The 19,997-nt window shown below is 39.9% G+C and overlaps 1 protein-coding gene across 1 annotated transcript in view; it reads right to left on the bottom strand.

Annotated features, from left to right (window-relative positions):
- Positions 1–19,997, bottom strand: part of Elmo1 (engulfment and cell motility 1) — a 434,336-nt gene that overhangs the window by 347,911 nt on the left and 66,428 nt on the right. Inside the window, 1 exon segment of the mRNA XM_028855855.2 lies at positions 12,770–12,805. Coding sequence (XP_028711688.1) covers positions 12,770–12,805 — 36 coding nt within the window.

Raw genomic sequence — 19,997 nt, 5'->3', positions numbered from 1 at the left:
GAATCTCAAAATAGGACTAAGGTGCTCTAAGTCAGTGATTCTCAACCTGTGGGTCAGAACCCCTTTGGAGTCCCACATCAGATATTTACAATAGGATTCACAACAGCAGCAAAATTATAGTAATGAAGTAGCAACAACATAACTTTATGGCTGGGGGTCACCAGGGTCGAAGCACTAGGAAGACTGAGAGCCGCTGCCCTCTACGCAGGTATGTGTACACATATGCAAATATGCACGTGACTAAACTCACTTGTTTTACACTAGCTAGGAACTTAGTCATTGGAATTTAAGGAATGTCTATGTGGGAGGCATGGAGCTTCTTGTGCTCACAGATAAGTACTAGGGGAAACCCCTGGACCCTTACTGTGAGCCTGTCAGTCTACAGAACCCATCATTATGGAAGATGCCACATGGAGTCAATCGACAGAATTCATCTCTATGGAAGATGTCACATGTACATTAGGAAGCATTTCAACGTAGTCACGTCTTAGGCTTTACTGTGCACATGGGGTTGAGTTGTCACCAGGAAAAAAAAAAAATTCACCAAAATGTGCTATAGTTAAATATGTCTAAAATAAACTACTCTTTCCAGCACGAGAAGGAGTTTGCTTGCGCTCAGTTCTAGGATCCTACCTTGATGGCTGGCTGCCTTACCAAAGAGACCATCACAGAATGCCAAGCATGATTTCTATACTACATTATATAGTAATGTGAATTTGCACACTCAGTTTTTAGTTGGTTGTTCTGACTTTTCATCTACAGAAGAACATGTCACCTTATTTCTCCATTTCAAAGTCTCAAAACAAACTTAGATTGAAGTTCCCTATTTTCAACTAATACAGTACAAAAGAGGTTCGCCGCTCATCACAGCCTCTTCTCCATACCCCTCCCTGCTGCTCTTCTGCTCAGGCCAGCTTTAGAAAGCAACGTTCATCTTGGAAGCCACAGTGCTGAAAGGAACCCGTCAAGAAGGAAGTGACTCTCACAGGACAATAATACAGAGAGCAGAGAGGAAGAGACCCACTAAAAAGAAACAGGTGGGTGGCCTCAAGTCACGTGGCAAAGGTTTGGCCTCCAGCTCTACACAGCAGGTTACTTCACCATCCCGGCTTCAGTTTCTTCATTTATGAGAATCAAGTGAGGAGGGAGTCAAGGTGGTGACGGTACCCCAGGGGCTATTTAAGAAAAGGAAGCCAGCTCCGGTGCCTACCCTGCAAACGGCAGTGGGCGAGGGCTGCCTAATGTCACCACAAAAAGGTAGCATTTTCAAAAGCAAATGAAGCTCAGGGCTTCGAGCATTGCACACTCCTCCATGTAAAATGTAGTCTGTTCTTAGAAGCAGGAAAAACACAAGCATCCCAAATCTCTCAGGTGCCCCCTAGGTGGCATCAGAGGCTCACACTTCTAAAGGAAACACCATTCAGAAAATGCAGGATTGGAAAGAGCAAAAAACTAGAATAAGTATGAAATAGGCTTTAAGAAAAAAAAAAAAAAACAAAGGAAGTTAAGTAAAACTATAAAAGTAAACCCTGTATATAATGAATCACAAGAAAATCCATGATCAGTCCCTATAAGAGAAAACGCCTCAGGAAATAAGAGGCAGGTAACACATTCAATTAGTAATACTTATTACTAGACTGGGTAGGTATCTGTATTGCTGTGAAAACATTATAATATATGTATTATTCAGAAGTAAAACAATCTGGCATTGGTTTATACCTGACATGCTAAAGGTTCACAGACACTAAAAGGATCTGCCATACCCCCTCATGAAACAATGCCACCACAGCCTCTATTCAGCACCAAAATGTCTGCCTCGGTGACACTGATAAGAGAACTGACCAAAGAACTAGAAGTAGCCCAGGAAAGCATCCACTGCCAGCTCAACCCTTCCTTCCCAGTCAGCCATCTGAGCAAAGGAGCACCCATGGCCTTAGGCTCGCCAGCCATCTCCATTAGTCCTTTAAAAACAACAGAGAAATCATATATGTGTGTGTATACACACACACACACACACACACACACACACACACACACACACACACACTAAAGGAATCTAAAGGCCAAATGAGTCAGCTCCCCAGCTGTAATCCCAATCCAGTGGCCTTAGGGCAATAATCATCCTCCCTTAAAATGTTCAAGAGCTCTGTCTACAGATTCTTCCAACAGGCTTCAAGGACCCAGGAAAGGAAGATAGATGGAGAGGAGAAGTGTTCTGGTTTTTGAATCTCCAAACCCAGTTGTCTAAGACTTCAATCTGGATAGCTAATAAGGAGCAAGAACAGAAGTTCCCAGGCTGCAGACAGCAAGCTCTGCTTGTCAGTCATCCTCAACACTGATGACTGACGAGGAACAGAAAGGCTGTGTCTCATAATGCGACTATCAAGATACTCTTGGGTCAGAATTGGCCCATTCTCTAAAACAATAGCTAGATGACTGATTGATAGAAAGAATCATATAATACAACCTCCTCCTAATATATTAAATGTTAACACAGTATTGTGATATGTGTGTTACATGGTACAATACATAACAAACATTCATGCAATACACATTATAGTATACACACACACACACATACACACATATGTTCCACAGAGAACATATAATTCATTATGACTAATTGCTAAGTGACATAGTATGTTGCCATGAAGACGTTTTCACAATTAAACTTCAAAACTTCAGCTGCAAGGAAAAGAGACCATCCTAAATTTTTATTCTATTTTAAATCAAAAGAGCTCTTTCGAATGAGGGGGAGATAACAACTTTTATTGAACGCTGATGTCAATATTTACTTCCACTCCTGCAGGAGTGACTCGGAGTTTATAGAACAAAAGCAAAAGCCCAGGTTCTACTTTTAACATCAATGCTGAGTGGAGGATCAAGCCTTAAGAGAATTACAAATATAAAGAAACCACATGGCACATTTCAGAACATTTTTCACTTATTTTGCTTGAGTGTGTGTGTGTGTGTGTGTGTGTGTGTGTGTGTGTGTGTATGTGTGTGCATGTTAGGGTAAAGATTTTGCAGTACTGACTGCCACAATCTCCACGTGCTGGTCGGCAGCCACTCTCACAGCTGACACACCATGTGTGCTGGAATGGTTCAAATAAATGTTTTTCATCAATTTGTAGATGGAATCTTCATTCCAGCAAAAACCCAGCCAATCTAAAAACAAGCGTGTAAACTTAAGCTGCTAATTTTGCAAAAGTATAGGCCTTTCAAGCATTTTCATAGGATGCTGTGCCCAATACAGAACGAGAGAAATGCTGAACATAAAGGAAACTTTTTAACACTATTCATGAACAGCAGCAAATAGATTCTTAATTGTCAAAAGCTATAGTTCCTCCCCTGTTTAGGCTTCCCATGTACTTTCTATCAAATATGGATAACATTTATCTATATTGGAAGTTGTAGACACCTAAATCTTCAATTAGACAGTCTACTTATCCTCCAGAATGAGTTACACTTGTATCAGTAGGCAAGCTCATGACTTCTTTCCTGAACATTTAAGTTGGTTATATTTCTATTGGTCTCTCTTCCTTATGTCAATATAATGCTGTCCTGATAACCAGTCTTACAGGCATCTTATGAAATCCTCCAATTTTGTTGTTGACTCTTTGGCTATTCTAGCCATTATGTATTTTCACTTAAGTTTTAGAATTGTCTCATTTGTTTTGCTTTTTGTTGTTGTTGCTGCTGTCTTTTGTTCTGTTTTGTTTTTTTTTTTTTTACTTTTTACATTTACTTATTTATTGTGTGTGTAGTTTGGGGGTTGATTTTTTTTTGTTTGGTCCGTGTGTGTGTGTGTGTGTGTGTGTGTGTGTGTGTGTGTGTGTGTGTGTACATCTGTGGATGCATGCCCATGCCATAGCATACATATGGAGGTCAAAGGACAACTTGCAGCAGCAGACAGTTCTTTCCTTTCACCATGAAAATTCCAGGGACTGAACTCAGGTAAGTTCACTTGACCAGTGAGCCATTTCATGGGCCCTCAGTTTTTGTTTGTTTGTTTGTTTGTTTTGTTTTGTTTCAGTGATTTATATAGCATTAAACTAAGATTTGTGGAGAATTTATATCTTCAGTATTGTTTCTCCATCCACAAAATGGTCTGTTCCCAATAATTTAGGTCTTTAATGTCACTGAGCAATGCTTTTATTTTTCAAGGAACAGATACTGCACGTTTGCGTTGAATTTATCCATAAGAATTTTCTCTTTTCTCATTTTGACACTTTATAAATGGAAAAATGTAATGTCATTCCTACTTGTTTGCTGTAAACATGACAGTACACAATATTTTATACATGGATATTGTATCTCAAGACCTTGGTGGATGTCGTTATCATACCTGCCAGGCTCTCTGTAGCTTTGCTAGAATTTTCTATATAATTGGGTCTTCTATGCATAGAGATAGTTTTGTGTCTTTCTGATACTGTGTCTTTTAACTGCTTTCTTGGCTTTTTACACAGGGTGAGAACTCATACAAAACTATGCCAAGTAGAAATACAGAAAGGAAGCATATTTGCCTTTGACTAATCTTCAAGTTAAGAAAACATCAGACTTTGCACCATCAGTTTGCTGACCTTTTTTAAATAGATGGTCTTCATGAGGTAATGTAGTTATTACTGCTGGGAACTTTTAATATGAATGAATATTGGGTTTATGGTCTTTTCCTCTATAAAAAGTGATTTTTATCTGATCTTTCATGTGTTTTGTTAAAAACTAAACACTGATTTTCAATTGGTAGGCTGTTTCTTGTAGAAATCACATTGGTCAATTGTGGTGGTATTGTGTTCCCCAAAATATTGTGCACCCTAATAAACTTATCTGGGGTCAGAGGCAGAACAACTACAATATTAAACATAGAGGATACACAGTGGTAGCACACGCCTTTAATCCTAGCATTCCAGAGGCAGAAATCCATGTGTTCAAGGATACAGCTAAGCATTAAAAGCGAGCCTTTAATCCCAGGGAGTAGTGGTAGAAAGCAGAAAGATATATAAGGCATGAGGACAAGAAACTATAAGCATTTGGCTGGTTAAGTATTTGGCTAGTTAAGCTTTTAGCTGGTTAAGCTTCAGGCTTTCGAGCAGCAGTTCAGCTGAGAACCATTGGGATGAGGACACAGAAGCTTCCAGTCTGAGGAAACAGGACCAGCTGATAAGTTGGACAGGTGAGGTAGCTGTGGATTGTTCTGTCTCTCTGACCTTCCAGCATTCACCCCAATAACTGGCCACAGGTTTGATTTTATTAATAAGACTCTTTAAGATTCCTGCTACAGTCAATGTGTTGAACTTTTTGTTGCTGTGGTAAATATATGATGAAGCAATCTATGGGAGGGGAGAATCACACTGGCTCAGTTTCACATCAGTCATTATCAGAGGTTGTTTACCTCAGGGTGGCAAAGAAAGAGAGAAGCGTGTGTGCGTGTGTGTGTGTGTGTGTGTGTGTGTGTGTGTGTGTGTGTGTGTAGAAAGAGGAGTTGGAGAAAATAAATGACTGCACTAGCAGCTTCCTTTCTATTTCATTGGTCTCAGTCTATTGAAACAGTGCCCCTCTCACCCCCACCTTCTCTTTGGAAATGACATTACTCTCTCTCTCTCTCTCTCACACACACACACACACACACACACACACACACACACACACACACACTCAAACATGCATGCATACACAGACAGAGACAGAGAAAATAAATACTATATTTATTGCCTAGGTAGCACTCAATTCAATTAAATTGAAAATAGAAATTAACAATGATCCCGTCCCATGCTCAGTGACTAAAGGCTGAGAGATAACATCTTTGACTTAAGGCTGGCATCAATCAAGGCATATTAGTCTTTAATGTATTGCTTAGTCCTATGTTAATACATTTCTGAGATCTTCTGTATCTCTGTTCACTGGAAAACTGGCCCATAATTTTTTTAATTCCTTTATTGTCAGAGTCAGATGTAGGTATTAGAATAATACATGCCACATAAAATTGCTGTAAACTGTTCCTCCCTATTTGTTATATATTTGATAATTCTTTACAAATGTGTGATGGAATTTACCTTTGTAATCATTATTCACACCAGCAAAGTTTATTTTATAATGATCTCAACTACCTGAGAAAACATGAACACCCACAGCTATTATTTATCAGGAGTCAGTTTTAATGTATAGATCTTGTTTCTCTAAGAAGCAGCGGCTAGGACAGAGTTAGGAGACAGAGGAGCTTCATGGAAAACCAGGTAATGCCTGTGAAAGACAAAGGATAAGGCCTGGGCCTGGGACTCAGTCAGTAAAAAACACTGATCTTGCAAGTGAAAGGACCTGGGTTTGATGCTCCTGGTATATACATAAAATGCTCGGTTTGATGGATGGTACCTGAAACCCAAGAGCTAGGAAAGCAGAAACAGGAGGGTCCCTGCAGCTCATTAACCAGACAGTTTAGTGTAATTGCTGAGATTTAGGCCAACAAGAGACTTTGTTTCAAAGGAACTGGACAACTTTTCTGAACATAGCATCCAAGGTTTCCCTCTGAGCCCCACATGCATATACACACACATGAGCATGCACACCCCATACACATGTAGACACTTGTACACAATCAAAGAATATAATGCAGAAGGTAGAATTGGGTATGGAAAGTTTGCAGATTGTAGCTTAGATGTCTGAGAGAAGAAGTAGATAGAGACCTAACAATCAACTAACGGAAAACTCTAGAACTAGAGAGATATAAACTGCAAAATAAACTATGGCTGTTGGAAGAGTCCCACAATGGGCAGAAAGAGGTGGGCCCTAGTATTTTCCCCATGCTCAAGACTGGAGGCTGCCGGGAGGGAGCAGCCTTGACTCAAAGCTGGCAGAGATTGAGATCGTGCTACAGCTGACGGCTGTCCCGTGACTCAAGTCCTCCTGACTGAGAGGCAAGTTATTCTTGAAAGGAGATCAGAGCCATGTGTTTCCATGGCAGGTACACACAGTGATTTCAATTTCATAAGGACTTTGTGCATATTCTCTAAAATTTAAAATTAACTAGGAGAGAAATATTCACAGTATGCCTTCATTTTGCTTTTAAAATCAGCAGGTTTTGCCAGATAGTCTCTGCTACTCCTGCTGTTCACCTCCGTGATGAGCTTACTCTCATAAAGATCTCCAAATACTTTATTTTCCTAAAATTTCTTTTTTATTTGACTCTTTCTTTTTTCATAAACTGCTATTTTTATTCTCTACTTAATAAGTTCAGATGTTTCCTAGTCCCAAGTAAAAATTTATACACCTAATTTTTTCTTTTTATTTAAAGTTTTTTTTCATATAATTTTTTGATCATATTCTTTACCCTCCCTCAACTTCTCCCAGGTCCTCAAAAGCAAAAAAAAAAAAAAAAAAAAAAAAAAAATCAAAAATCCAAACAAACAAAAACAGTAATGCAAACACCACCGGGACCACCCTCAGAAAATACATGGTGTCCATTTTCTATTGGCCCACTACTGGTCATGGGCTTGGAATCTGCCTTGGACAGTGGCTGACAGATCCAGTTACACTCCACTGGAGAAAGCTGATCTTCTCTTCTCCAGCAGGTATCAATTTAACTGTAAATAGCTTCTTGGTTAGAAATGGGACTTTGTACCCCTCTTACCAGTGCTGGAATTCTGTCTGATTTGAACCTGTGCTTTTCTTATGCATGCTGACAGAGTCTCTGTAAGTTAATAGGCATATCAGCCCTGTTGTATCTGGACAACACTATTCCCTTGGAATCATCCACCACCTCTGGCTCTTACAATTTTTCCACCTCCTCTTTGGCATAGACCCCTGAGTCTTGAAGTGAGGGGTTGGATAAAGACATCGCACTTAAGACTAAGTACTCAAAAGTCTCTCACTCTCTGCACATTGTCTAGTTAGGAATGTCTGTATTAATCCCCATCCACTGCAAGAAGAAACATCTCTGCTGAGGGCTAGTCAAAGTACTTATTGGTGGGCAAAGCAATATATCATTAGAAATCATTTTATTGCTCTGTTCCCTTAGCAAAGAGGTTTTCAACTTGTGGATCATGACCCCTTTGGGGGTCAAATGACCCTTTCACAAGGGTCACCTAAGACTATCTGAAAACACAGATATTTACATTACAACTTGTAACAGTAACAAAATTACAGCTATGAAGTAGTAACAAAAATAATTTTATGGTTGGGGGTTACCAACCACCAGGAACCCTATTAAAAGGTCACACAGCATTAGGAGGGCTGAGAACCACTGCCTTAGCAAAAGAGCAAGTTTTTCCCTAAGCCTGACAGGTCTAGTCTCAGGTTCTAGGCCATTTTAGCAGTGTCAGCTATGGTTTCCATCGCATGGAGTGGGCCTGAAATGTAATTGTAAAAGGGGTTGATTACACCCATAACGTTTGTGCCGCTATTGCACCAGTATATCCTGCAGGCAGGTGGCTGTTGTAGGTCTCAGGGTTTGTAGCTGCATATTTGCTTTTCTCCTCTACTAGCATGCAAAATAACTTCCAGCACCATGAACACTAGTCATTAAGGGTGAAGCTTCTAGCTGGGCACCAGCTCAATGTCTCCATATTTAATGATATAAAAGTATTGTGTTCAGCAATAGGGCCTTACCTATAAGGTTACAGAGAGTAATCAATAATCTTGGCAATAGCCTGTGGTATTTGGAAGTGTCTATTGAGACCCCTTTGGCCAACAACTCAACAAGTTGTAACCCATTCCTGTCACTAGAGGTTTTATTTGGTGGCATAAGAGTCCAGTTAGACCATTATCCCATCCCCATCCCTTTATGTGATGACTCCATTTAAGTACCTTTCATAAAAAAATATTTATTTTAGGAAGCTTCCACAGTAGTAGGTATCCATGTGGCTTTTCAAAGGGCATTAAGTGTTAATGGTTCCTACCCATGTTCCTTCCTCTACCCTGCTTTCCTATCCCACCCCATTTAATCCTCCTATTCTGTGTTATCCCTGATTTTCTTCCTTTTTTTTTTTTTGTTTTTGTTTTGTTTTGTTTTGTTTTTCAAGACAGGGTTTCTCTGTGTAGTTTTGGTGCCTGTCCTGGCTTGGCTCTCCCTCTGTAGACCAGGCTGACCTTGAACTCACAAAGATCCACCTAGATCTGCCTCCTGAGTGCTGGGATTAAAGACGGCAATTTTCTTAATCTTCTTTTTTTTTTTTTTAACATAAGCATTTAAGAGTATACACTTCCCTCTAAACACTGTCTTTACCTATACACACTAATTTTGGTATCATCACTTCAAATTGTTTTGCACTTTCAATAAAGTTATTGTTCCTCAACTCTTGGAAAAATAAGCATGTTTTCTAATTTCCAACCATATGCATATTTTCAGCTATTTGTTAATGATTTCTGGTAAATGATCTTAGAATGAAAAATATAATCTACATAATTCCAATTACTTCAAAATTCTTGAGATTCATTATGATCTGCATCTGATCTGTCATGATGAATATTTCACATATACTGGGATGTGTATTCTTCTGTTGATAAGCACAGCACTCCATAAACAACATTCAGTAATGTTAATTACAGTATCTTTATATTGCTGATTTTACCTAGTTTTCCTAGCCATTATTGTGTACCCTAATAAACTTGCCTGAGGATCAGAGGACAGAGTCAGCCACTAAAGTCAGGCAGTGGTGGCACACATCCTTAATCCTATGACTCGGGAGGCAGAGATCTGTCTGCATCTCTGTGAGTTCAAGGCCACACTGGAAACCGAGCCAGACAGTGGTGGCACAAATTAATCCTTTAATCCCAGTACTGGGAAGGACACACACCTTTAATCCCAGGAAGTGATGTCTGGGCAGTGAAAGCTATATAAGGCTTGAGGAAACAGGTACTCACTCTCTTTAGACTGAGGATTTCATAGAGGTAAGAACTAGGAGCTGGCTGTTCTGCATCTCTGGTCGTTCAGCTTTCACCCTGATACCTGATTCTGGGTTTTTTTTTTATTAAAAGACCATCTAAATTTCAAACAATACCATTAGGAGACAGTGGTTTTAAAATCCTCAACTAGGAGGATAGGCTTATTTACTTCTATCAGTTTTTTGCTCATATATGTTGCAGCTTATGTTAGATTCATACATATTTAACTTTTTGGTTTGCTGACGACTTATTTTTACTATTAGTTATATTTTTCCCTGACAACATATTAGCTTTCTTTCTTATATTTCCTGATATTAATAAAATTGTTCAATATGTTACTATTAGCATGTGTAAGATATGTATTTTCCATTTTAACTTTCAAATTTGTATGTTCCCCTCTTATATTTTATAAATAGTCTATATCTGGGGTCATCCATTTTTTTTCTCTGACAACCCTAGCCTTTTAAATAAAGTATATAGTCCATTTACATTTACTGTATTAAGATTAAAATATAAATTTATAGTTGGTTTCTATCTGTCTCAGCTATATTTTCTTCTCTTTCACTTTTCTCGCCTAGCTTTTGAGTTAATTAAATATTGTTTAGTAGCTCAGTTTAATTTTTCCATTGGACTTTGAGCAAAATAACTTTTGTGATTTTATAGATTACAAAATGAACTATTAACACACTAAGGTCTGCTTACAGGGAAGATTATACAAAAGGAAGCTGGTTAAAGTATACTTTTCTACGTCCCCATCTGTTGTGATCTCACTGTCATATATTTTAAATCTGCATAGATCATAAACCCTACAGTAAAACATCATCCTAATTTCCATTTATATAGTTACATGTCCTCAAACAAAAATGTAAACTTTATTTTATCTTCATATAGTTGTGCACTTACCAGTGCCCAGTGTTCTACATGCTTTCCCATACAGCCCGATTTCTATCTGCTGTCGGGTCTCTCTAGTTGGAAGGCCTTGCTTTTTAATCTCATATAATGTATGTACGCTGACAATAAGCTGTCTTTTTAGCTAGTTCTTTGACAATTTCATATAACACATTTGGATTAATCTCTCTCCTGTAGAAACTAAAAGATTATTCAGTTCAGCTTCATTTCCAGGCAAGGTTTTATCAAATACAAAATTTTGGTGATAGCAGCTTTTTGTTCTTTTTTTTTTTTTTCTTAACGTGTTGCCTTTTGGTATTCATTATTTCTAGCAAGAACTCCTTCGTTCTTATTTTTAATTACTGCAATGTAGTAAGTTCCCAGGCTGCCCTAAAGGTTTTAATTTTAACTTGATTTCAGAAGTTATTATGTTCCCAGATATAATTTCCTTGTATTCATCTCTTGTAGGTTTCATGAATTTCTTAACTCTATGAATTTATATAACTCTGTGGATTTTAATTTTTTTCTGTAATTATCTACAAATATTTTTATATCTTGTATTTTTTTCCCCTTGAGAGTCGTTCTGAGACTCTAAGTACGCTTTAAGTCATTTTTGTTACTTCATAGGTCAAGTATTTACTATTCAGTTTTCTATTTTTCAGCCTGAATAATTATATACTTCAAAGCTAGGTCATATTTTCTGCCACCTTCAATTCTCATACAGTGAATTTTTTTATTTTAACTACTGCACTTTTTAGGGTTTTTTTTTTTTAAACCACTTTAAAATCTTTTTGAGGCTTTTAGAATTTTGTATTGACTGTGTGTATTGGTTAACCTGCATGGATGTCTGTGTAACAGTTGTGCGCAGTGATCACAAAGGCCAGCAGAGGGCAGCAGATCTTCAGCAACTACAGTTACAGACTGTCATGAGCTGCCACATGGGTGCTGGGACTCAAACCCAGGCCCCCTGGAAGAGCAGCCAGTGCTCTTAACCACTGAATCTTCTCTCCAGCCCCTACTATTCTAGTTTTATAAATGATATCTGCTTGTATTTGACATTTTCTGTTTCTCTGTTAAGACTTCCCAAAAGTTCATTCATTATACTAATATTTCACTTTTTAAGCATATTTTTATTATTACTAATTTCTACTAGTATACAAAAGTAGTTTCATTATGACATTTTCCAAAGTCTTTTGTTTGACTTTTGTTCATATTTGCACCACCATTGCCTTCTTTTATTCCCTATCCCCCCCCCCCTCTCTCTCTCTCTCTCTCACACACACACACACACACACACACACACACACACAACCACCACTAACAACTATTACTACTTTTATTACCTTCACAAGTTGTAGAATTTTTACCTGTCAATTTCAATATCTGGTCATCTTGGCTTCAGTTTTCTACAAAGTATTTTTTCTCCCTCTCTTAACTATGGCTCATCCTTAATGTTTTTCTTCTATATAGTAATTAATGATGTACTAGACACTGAAATTCTCAATAATAAAGAAAAAACTTTTTAAAAAGTAACTTCTAACATCTCCAGACATAAATGTAATGCAGATAGCTTAATACATAGGAGATGGAGGAGCAACTATTTTTCCAGACTCAAATAATTTTTATTCTATGTACAAATCCTGTTTAAATATACATAAATGGATCTTTTGCTTTCTGGGCCTCTGAAGAAAGTCAGACTCTAACTCTGAACGTCACATAGGCCACAAAAGAGAAAATTTTATTTAAAGTAGTGCATAAAATTATACCTATCACTGCTCAAGGAAGACAGCAGTTCAGCTTTGATCATTTAGTGGTAACAATCATAAAACCCTTTCTGCCACAAGTAAACAGCAAAAGAAAAAAATTAAGTTGTTTATAAGAACATCAAACAAAAAGGGGAAATACTCAAAATATCTAGATGCATAATTATAAAATGAGAGGTTACAAATGAATTATGCAGAGTAAATAAAGTATGAAATCACATCAATAGATGATGCATTCTTACCAAGGCTTCATAATCTTCTGTAACTTCTGGTATCGTCTGCAAAATTAAATATATATATATATGAGGAACATGCTTCAAAGCAACGATTTTACCATAAAAGACCTATCTTGAAGAAAATTCAGGATTAGATACAGGCCAGTAGAAACACTTGTCCATTTCAGAACATCAACCAGAGTTAGTAACATCTGACAGTAACAATGGTAACAGTCAGGAGACGAGGATGCGCCTGTGTTTAACGGAGGAAGAAACCCCAAGGAGCAAGAATGGGTAACTTTGCAATGAATAAAGCTGTGGCAAAAGGACTAGACTAGAAATAATTTATTTTCTCTCTTCAATAAAATCCCTACTGCTTGTAATCTCTTCCTCCCCTCTTGAGAGCGAGTGGAGTGCATCCTCTCAGGAACAATGGCGGTCAGTTAAGATGCCAGGAACTGAGGCCCAGAGATGGGGTTTGCAACAGACAAACCTGACTGAATAAAGGGCACGTGGGCTCCTAAATGTTTATGCATGTTAAAAATGGCTTATACTTACTCATTTGAAGACAAGTCTCTTTTATGGAACCCAGACTGTCTTTGTATTTACAAGCATCCTCTCCTCCTGCTTCAGCCTCTAAAGTGTTAGGATTACTAAGCTGAGAAAAGAAAATTTGGGAGGCAGGGGACAACATCTCCTAGGCTCAAGAAGACAGAGATAGACTAAAAAGACTCTAATTTTCTCAAAGTTCCTTCCATTCCTCAAGTCAGCCAGATCTGCCTTCATGTGTTGGTCTGTGGATTAGTGTCTATCCCTCCTTACAGCCCGTCACACCTATAAGAAACAGACTGTGATGGTCCATTTTCAGTGCGAAGTGTGCTCAGAGTTCATCAGTTACAGATAAGCAGGAGGTGCTACGCCCCTCTCTCCTCCAGCTGCAGCTGGTGCCTGCTTCTCTCAGGACTCTGAGACTTAAAGTTCCGGGTCACCTGTGTGTGACTGAGCCCACCACTAGAAAAAGGGGACAGTCTCAAGCCCCAGAATACCCATTAGATAAAGCTTTGTGTCCTAAACTGAAGAGACATTTGAGAAGGGGAAAGGTCTTGACCTATGGGAGAAGACAGGGATTTCTCATGATTGGGTAACTTCCAAAGTCACTGTCTTGCGCCAGATCTGCACACCAGTCACTTCTGATTTCTCCCTGTGCCAATGTCACTTTCTTTAGTGTATTCAAAGTGTTTTGCTTTCACTAGCTCTTGAATTTTTCATTATCTTATTCCCCACGTGTACCCCGTCCCCCCCCCCAAAAAAAAATCATCTGACTTCTAGGTTACTTGGAGGAGCCTCCCTGACATCTGATTTTCTTTCCTCACGACTGACAAAGGCGTCAAGTGTGAACCAGGCCGTCCCATCTGTACGTAAGCTCACAGCCTTTCCAACCCTTTGAAGACCAAGGCTGCTCTGCAGGAGGATAGAGACAGAAGCTGAGGTACACACAGCTAAGTACTTAAGTGGTTGCTGGCTGACTTCACTCTTCAGGAGACACGATGGTCTCTATTCTAAATGTAACCCTGAGGCAAGAAAGAAGGATGGGAGAAGTTAGGGGCACATGAGAAAAGACCAGGCCCTTTACTCATGAATCTGGTGGAAATCTCTTGCCAATAAAGAAGAAAGAATCTCTCCAAATTAACAACTGCTTAAGCCTTCTCCCTTCCTGGACAGAAGCTGCAGTTTCCTAGGAGTCTCACTAGGAACCCATGTACAGGGAGGGGGCATGTACTAACCCCTGCAAAACTACAGTGGCTCCTGGTATTGTTACCTTACAGACACCATCCCCATGCTGGGCATCTCCAAAGCCTGCTCACATATCTCACGCATAAAAAGAGAGGAAACACAAAAACACTTTCTTAGCAACATTTGAGAGCCACTGAAATGGTATGTATGGTTAATGCTAAGATAATTAATCATGACTCTCCCTTGAGGAGCCCATACCTACACTTGCATAAGTCTTACTCTCTATGACTCCCATGAGTAACCCATACCCACATAAGAGTATGTTTTATCCTCTGTGACTGTTTCTTAGAAAATACATCCCATACTCTTAGGTATGTCCTATTTTATCTGAGATAACCTCTTTCTCTCAATTGCTATACTGAGGCCTGTATTAAAATATATTTCACAAAACCTCCAACCCTGCTTCACTGTACAAGCAAACCCAAGTCCTGAATGTCTGATCCATTACTGCTGATGTCAAAGTCAAGTATCTGGGTTTGGCTAGTGTCAATGCATCAAGAGATAAGGGGAATTATACGCTGCTGAGGCTGACAGTGTGGAGCTATGTCTGTTCCCACACTGCTGACAATTCCTTCAGAAACTCAAATGGCCACATGAAAACTAAACTCTAAGTTTTCCTCTTCTTTTTCATTTCCCCTTCCTTTATTTAAAACAATGTTTATTATTTGACTTACTTTATCAAAAAGCCATTGGTAGAATCAAAGGAGTAACGAAAGACTAGCCTGAGCACACAGCTACTGGGATACTTCTAAGAAGCCAGTGGAACTACAGGGAAATAGAGTTTCTTTGGAAAATGCCTCGTGCTAAGGGGGAAAAAAAGTAGATAAAGGGAACATCCTGGTGAGCCAAAACAGAAAGAAATGTCTGTAAATAATGAGAGACAGTCAGCAGGGCTCTGAGACTGCAGAGCCTTGGGCTAAGCCTGGGACAAGAGGAACATCCAATAAACAATACTGGTGACAGAGAACAAATAGGAATAAAGGATCCACTTGGTTATAAAGAGCAGTGTGGCCATAAAGTTTAAGAAGCAAACCTCTGGGGTGGTCATAGAAACCTGATTTATGATGTTTATGAACCTCCACTGTGTCACTGTGCTCATCATGGCCAATTTGAACACCAAATGACATCCATGAGCTCAGATCTAGAAGAGCTGTACAAAAATGACAAGGAGCTAACCAAGCATCCCATTACAAATCAACAGATAAAACAAACACTAGAACCCGGAGCTGCTGCTGCAGAAGGACAGTAAGACAGAGAAACAGTGGTGCTGGAAAGCACTCGTGGGGACCATCCCAGACACAGGGAGGATGTTGATGCTGGAGGGGGGCACTGGGGTGACAGGCTCGATTGTCCATGATTTCAGAGCAGTTTCCTACACATTATTTATGGATCAACTGCAAATTTTGAAGAAATGTCACAATAAGGAGACCTAGTCCCAATCAAGTGACCAAATGTAACATGATCACTAAGACAAAGAGACATCACATGTCAACAACAAAATGAAAATTTTAAAGACCCAAGAGGCATTTATGATAAAGGCAGAGACTATGGGTCTGCTCTTGAGAAAACAGTAGATAAAGCCGGGAGAAAACACATGGGTTTCCATGGACAACTGTAAATGTACACAGCATAGCCTTCTGCACTATCAGGCCCTAGCCAGCTGACTTGAAGGCTTTTTACAACTCCACAAACTCTAAATAACTAATGATACTATTGTCCTGTCTGCTAATGATTTAATTGGCTTCCTCCCTGCTCATGGAAAAACAGTTTCGTTTCCATTTGCAATTCATCTCAACATTCTTTTGCTCCTATAAATCTATGCTCTTTTGACTTTTTTTTCTTTTTTGGAAATATTACAGTCTGTCTGCTTCCCTCATATTCTACTGGTAAAGTAAATTCTTTTAACACATGGCCATGTTTATATCTGTATGAGACTTAAAATGTCACCTCTCTGCAAAATCTCTTCAACAAATTATTATTGAGCAAGCCCTATTGGCGAACACTCTAAGAAGACCCTGGAAAGAAGGCACAACTTCCACTATAACTGTTGCAAGACTAGTTTACCAATTAGACCTTCATTTTCTTCCCACCTGTGTCTGATCCTTGTGACTATCAAGTGAAATCTTCTCATTAACTTAGCAGACCACTGCCAGCCCCAAAGCTAAGTCTCTAACAGCCCCAAAGCTAAGAACCACCAGATAGCCTCAGAGGCCTATGGACAGGCTTCCTAGCTTTGCTAGAACCTGCCTCTCTGATGATTCCACTAATGTATTTTAAAAGTATTTTGATTCATGATTTTCTATATTGTTACATTATGAAACTGCTTCCACATCAGAACATGGAATTTGGGGTGACATAAATCTGTGTTCCTGAGCAATGGTCACTAATATTTGGCCCCAGGATAAACAGTCTCTGTTCTTTTTGAGGTGGGAATTGTGTTTTTGTGTCGACATGGACAACCTACCATATTGACAACTTACCATATTGAAATATATCAATCATGCAAGAAAGGAATGAGTGTGAAACTCTTCAGATTTCAGAAGCCTTTTCCAGGAGCAGGGCAATTGTGTAGGGAGTGCCACCTGAGGTTAGAGCCTTCATATTAAAAGGGGCAGCTAGTCCAGCATGGTGGCACACACCTGGAGTTTCAGCAACCAATGAACTGAGTTAAGAGGATTGCCAAGTGTGAGGTCTAACTGGGCTAAGTTCCCAGATCCTGTCTCAAAGAAAAGAAAGGGGCTTGGGGTGCAGCTCAGTGGTAGAACATTTGCATAGCACATACAAAACACTGTGTTTGGTATCCAGCAATTCTCTCTCTCTCTCTCTCTCTCTCTCTCTCTCTCTCTCTCTCTCTCTCTCTCTCTCTCTCTCTCCCTCCCTCCCTCCCTCCCTCCCTCCCTCCCTCCCTCCCCTCCCCTCCCCTCCCCTCCCTTTCCCCTCCCCTCCCCTCCCCTCCCCTCCCCTCCCCTCTCTCTCTCTCTCTCTCTCTTAGTAAAGACAGATGGATAGATAGGAAGGAAGACAAAGATAGAAGGATGAGTAGGTAAGTAGATAGAAAGACAGACAGACAGACAGACAGATAGATAGGCAGGCAGGCAGGCAGATAGACAGACAGATAAATGGACCTATACGGCAAAGTCTCATCCTTTCTTCCCTCTAGCAGAAGATAATCTCTTCTTTAAGAGGCTGTGTGACTCTTCTAATTTTCATCCCCAATTAGACAGACAAAGACAAAGCACAAAAGACGGGGAGGAGGGGCCGATCTTATTGAAGGAATTTCCTGCCTCACAATCTCTGAGAAAGCTAGGGAAGGTTGGCCTCTTGGGCCTATGTGATGCAAATTAACTGCAGGGCCCTGAGAGGGTTGCTCCAGAGCTGACTGTCGGGACTGCACTTTGAGCCTGCTACAGGAATCCCAGGGAGAGTCCTCAGGTGACAGGAACCTTCACACTCAGGGCTGAAGGCACTGGCCGCACCATGGCCTCACAGGAGGTTAAAGTCAAAACCTGCAAATGGGCTAGCCAACCCCCATAAAGCCAGGGCTTACAAGACACGTCAAGTCGCCAGGGGTTAGAACTGTCCTTTGTGACTGTGTTTAAAAAAGTATCTTTTGTCTGAGAACAAAATTTCTGAAAATGTCTCTCATAGACAAAACTGCCATAGACATCTGAGCATTCCCCAGACACCTCTTTACACACACACACACACACACACACACACATACACACACACACACACACACACACACACACACACACACACACACACACACACACACACACACCCCACTCTGTGTCAGAAGTTCTGTGCAGCACTTAACACATACTGGATTAAAGGAATACGGTCTACAAATCTATCCTCAGTGTGGGTGCCAACGTCCAAAGCTACAGCGCCTTAGTGTACACCGTCCAGCCTCAGGCTCACAATAGTCATCAGCAGAAACAGCTCCAGCTCAAGGAGGGAAAAACAGGCAGGGTAACAGAAGTTTACTCTGACACTAAAACGGAGCCTGTGATACTGCGGCAACTTCTACACAACACGGAGGCACACAGCGCCTGTCAGATTTCCTTCATGCCACCACAGGTATGACAAAGAGTCGGGCAATTAAAAACATAGTATTGATTATTTTAGAGATAATTACACAAGGGTTTTCCTATCACCAAACGATTATGAAACTGTCCTTTAAAAAAAAAAAAAAGCAAATTTATGAGAAATGATCTCAGCCAAGTCAGCACTAACTAATTCCCCAGTTTAGAGAGAACTCCCGGAATGTCTGAGTGTTCCCAGGAACACTAGAAAATGTATAGAATACCGGCCCCGCAGTAATCAGGGATTAGAAACTGATAGGTACCCAAAGTAATGACGAAGTGTCAGGACAGCCTAGCAAGCTGCTAAATTGTTCTTGCCGGGAAATGGTTTAAAATCCTTGTATTTGAGCCGGTTATCTTAGTCTAACAAAGTAAGTGAAAGATTGTGTGTGCGTGTGCATATGCGTGCGTGCATGCGTGCGTGTGTGCGTGCGTGCATCTGTGTGTGTGTGTGTGTGTGTGTGTAAGATGTTCAGGCACATGTTTGCAGGTACCCGGAGGCCAGAGGACATCATAATTCCTGGAACAGACTATTGTGAACTCCCTAATGTGAGTGCTGGGAACTGAACCTGGGTCCTCTGCAAGATCAAATTATTATCCTCTGAGACATCTCTCTGCCCCCTACAAAGTATTTAAATAGCCACAGCTAGGGGTACAAGAAAAGAAATAAAAAATGTTCACAAAACACCCTGAAAATCCCTCACAATATGGGTGTGATTAACCATTGTGGATATCCTTTGAATTAATGTGTCATCTGCGTATCAAGTGTATCGACTAGTTTGTAAAAATGAAAGCATATGTGGACAATTACAATAAGGGAAAGAATAGTATTTAGTGACATGAGTACAAAAGGCATATTGTGAAGGAAATGACTATAAGTCTACTTTCATAAATCTTCTGCATATATGTATTTAAAATAACATGATTATATATGAAGATAATAAATGTGGTTATTTGTGGATGGACAAAATACAAAGCATTCTTTCTCCTTTGGCAGATTTACATATATTTAGCAATAGATATGGTTTCATAGGGAATAAGAGTTAATTTTAGTAAAGACTGGGTTCTTCGGAAGCAGAAGAATTGCTTTCTTCGGCCTTGGCTTCGCTGTCCAGGGTGGTGCTCTGGCTTACTCATAAACTGATGGTGTCATGTTCCTTTCAAGCTGCCAAGTAGGAAGGAGACTGTAAGCATTCTGCCCTCTGTTCTTGGAAAAGTTCTCTGTTGTCTGCCCCAGTGATGACTGGCCACTTAACATGGGTGGGATAATGAGTGAACAGCAGTGTGTGAGTGTGTGTGTGTGTGTGTGTGTGTGTGTGTGTGTGTGTGTGTGTGTGTTGGACTTGCAGTGAATGGTACATATTTTTCTTCTC

Source organism: Peromyscus leucopus, chromosome 5, assembly GCF_004664715.2.
Source record: "Peromyscus leucopus breed LL Stock chromosome 5, UCI_PerLeu_2.1, whole genome shotgun sequence".
Taxonomy (NCBI): Eukaryota; Metazoa; Chordata; class Mammalia; order Rodentia; family Cricetidae; genus Peromyscus; species Peromyscus leucopus.
The sequence above is the reverse complement of the archived record's forward strand: the minus strand, read 5'-3'. Positions and strand labels throughout refer to the sequence as shown.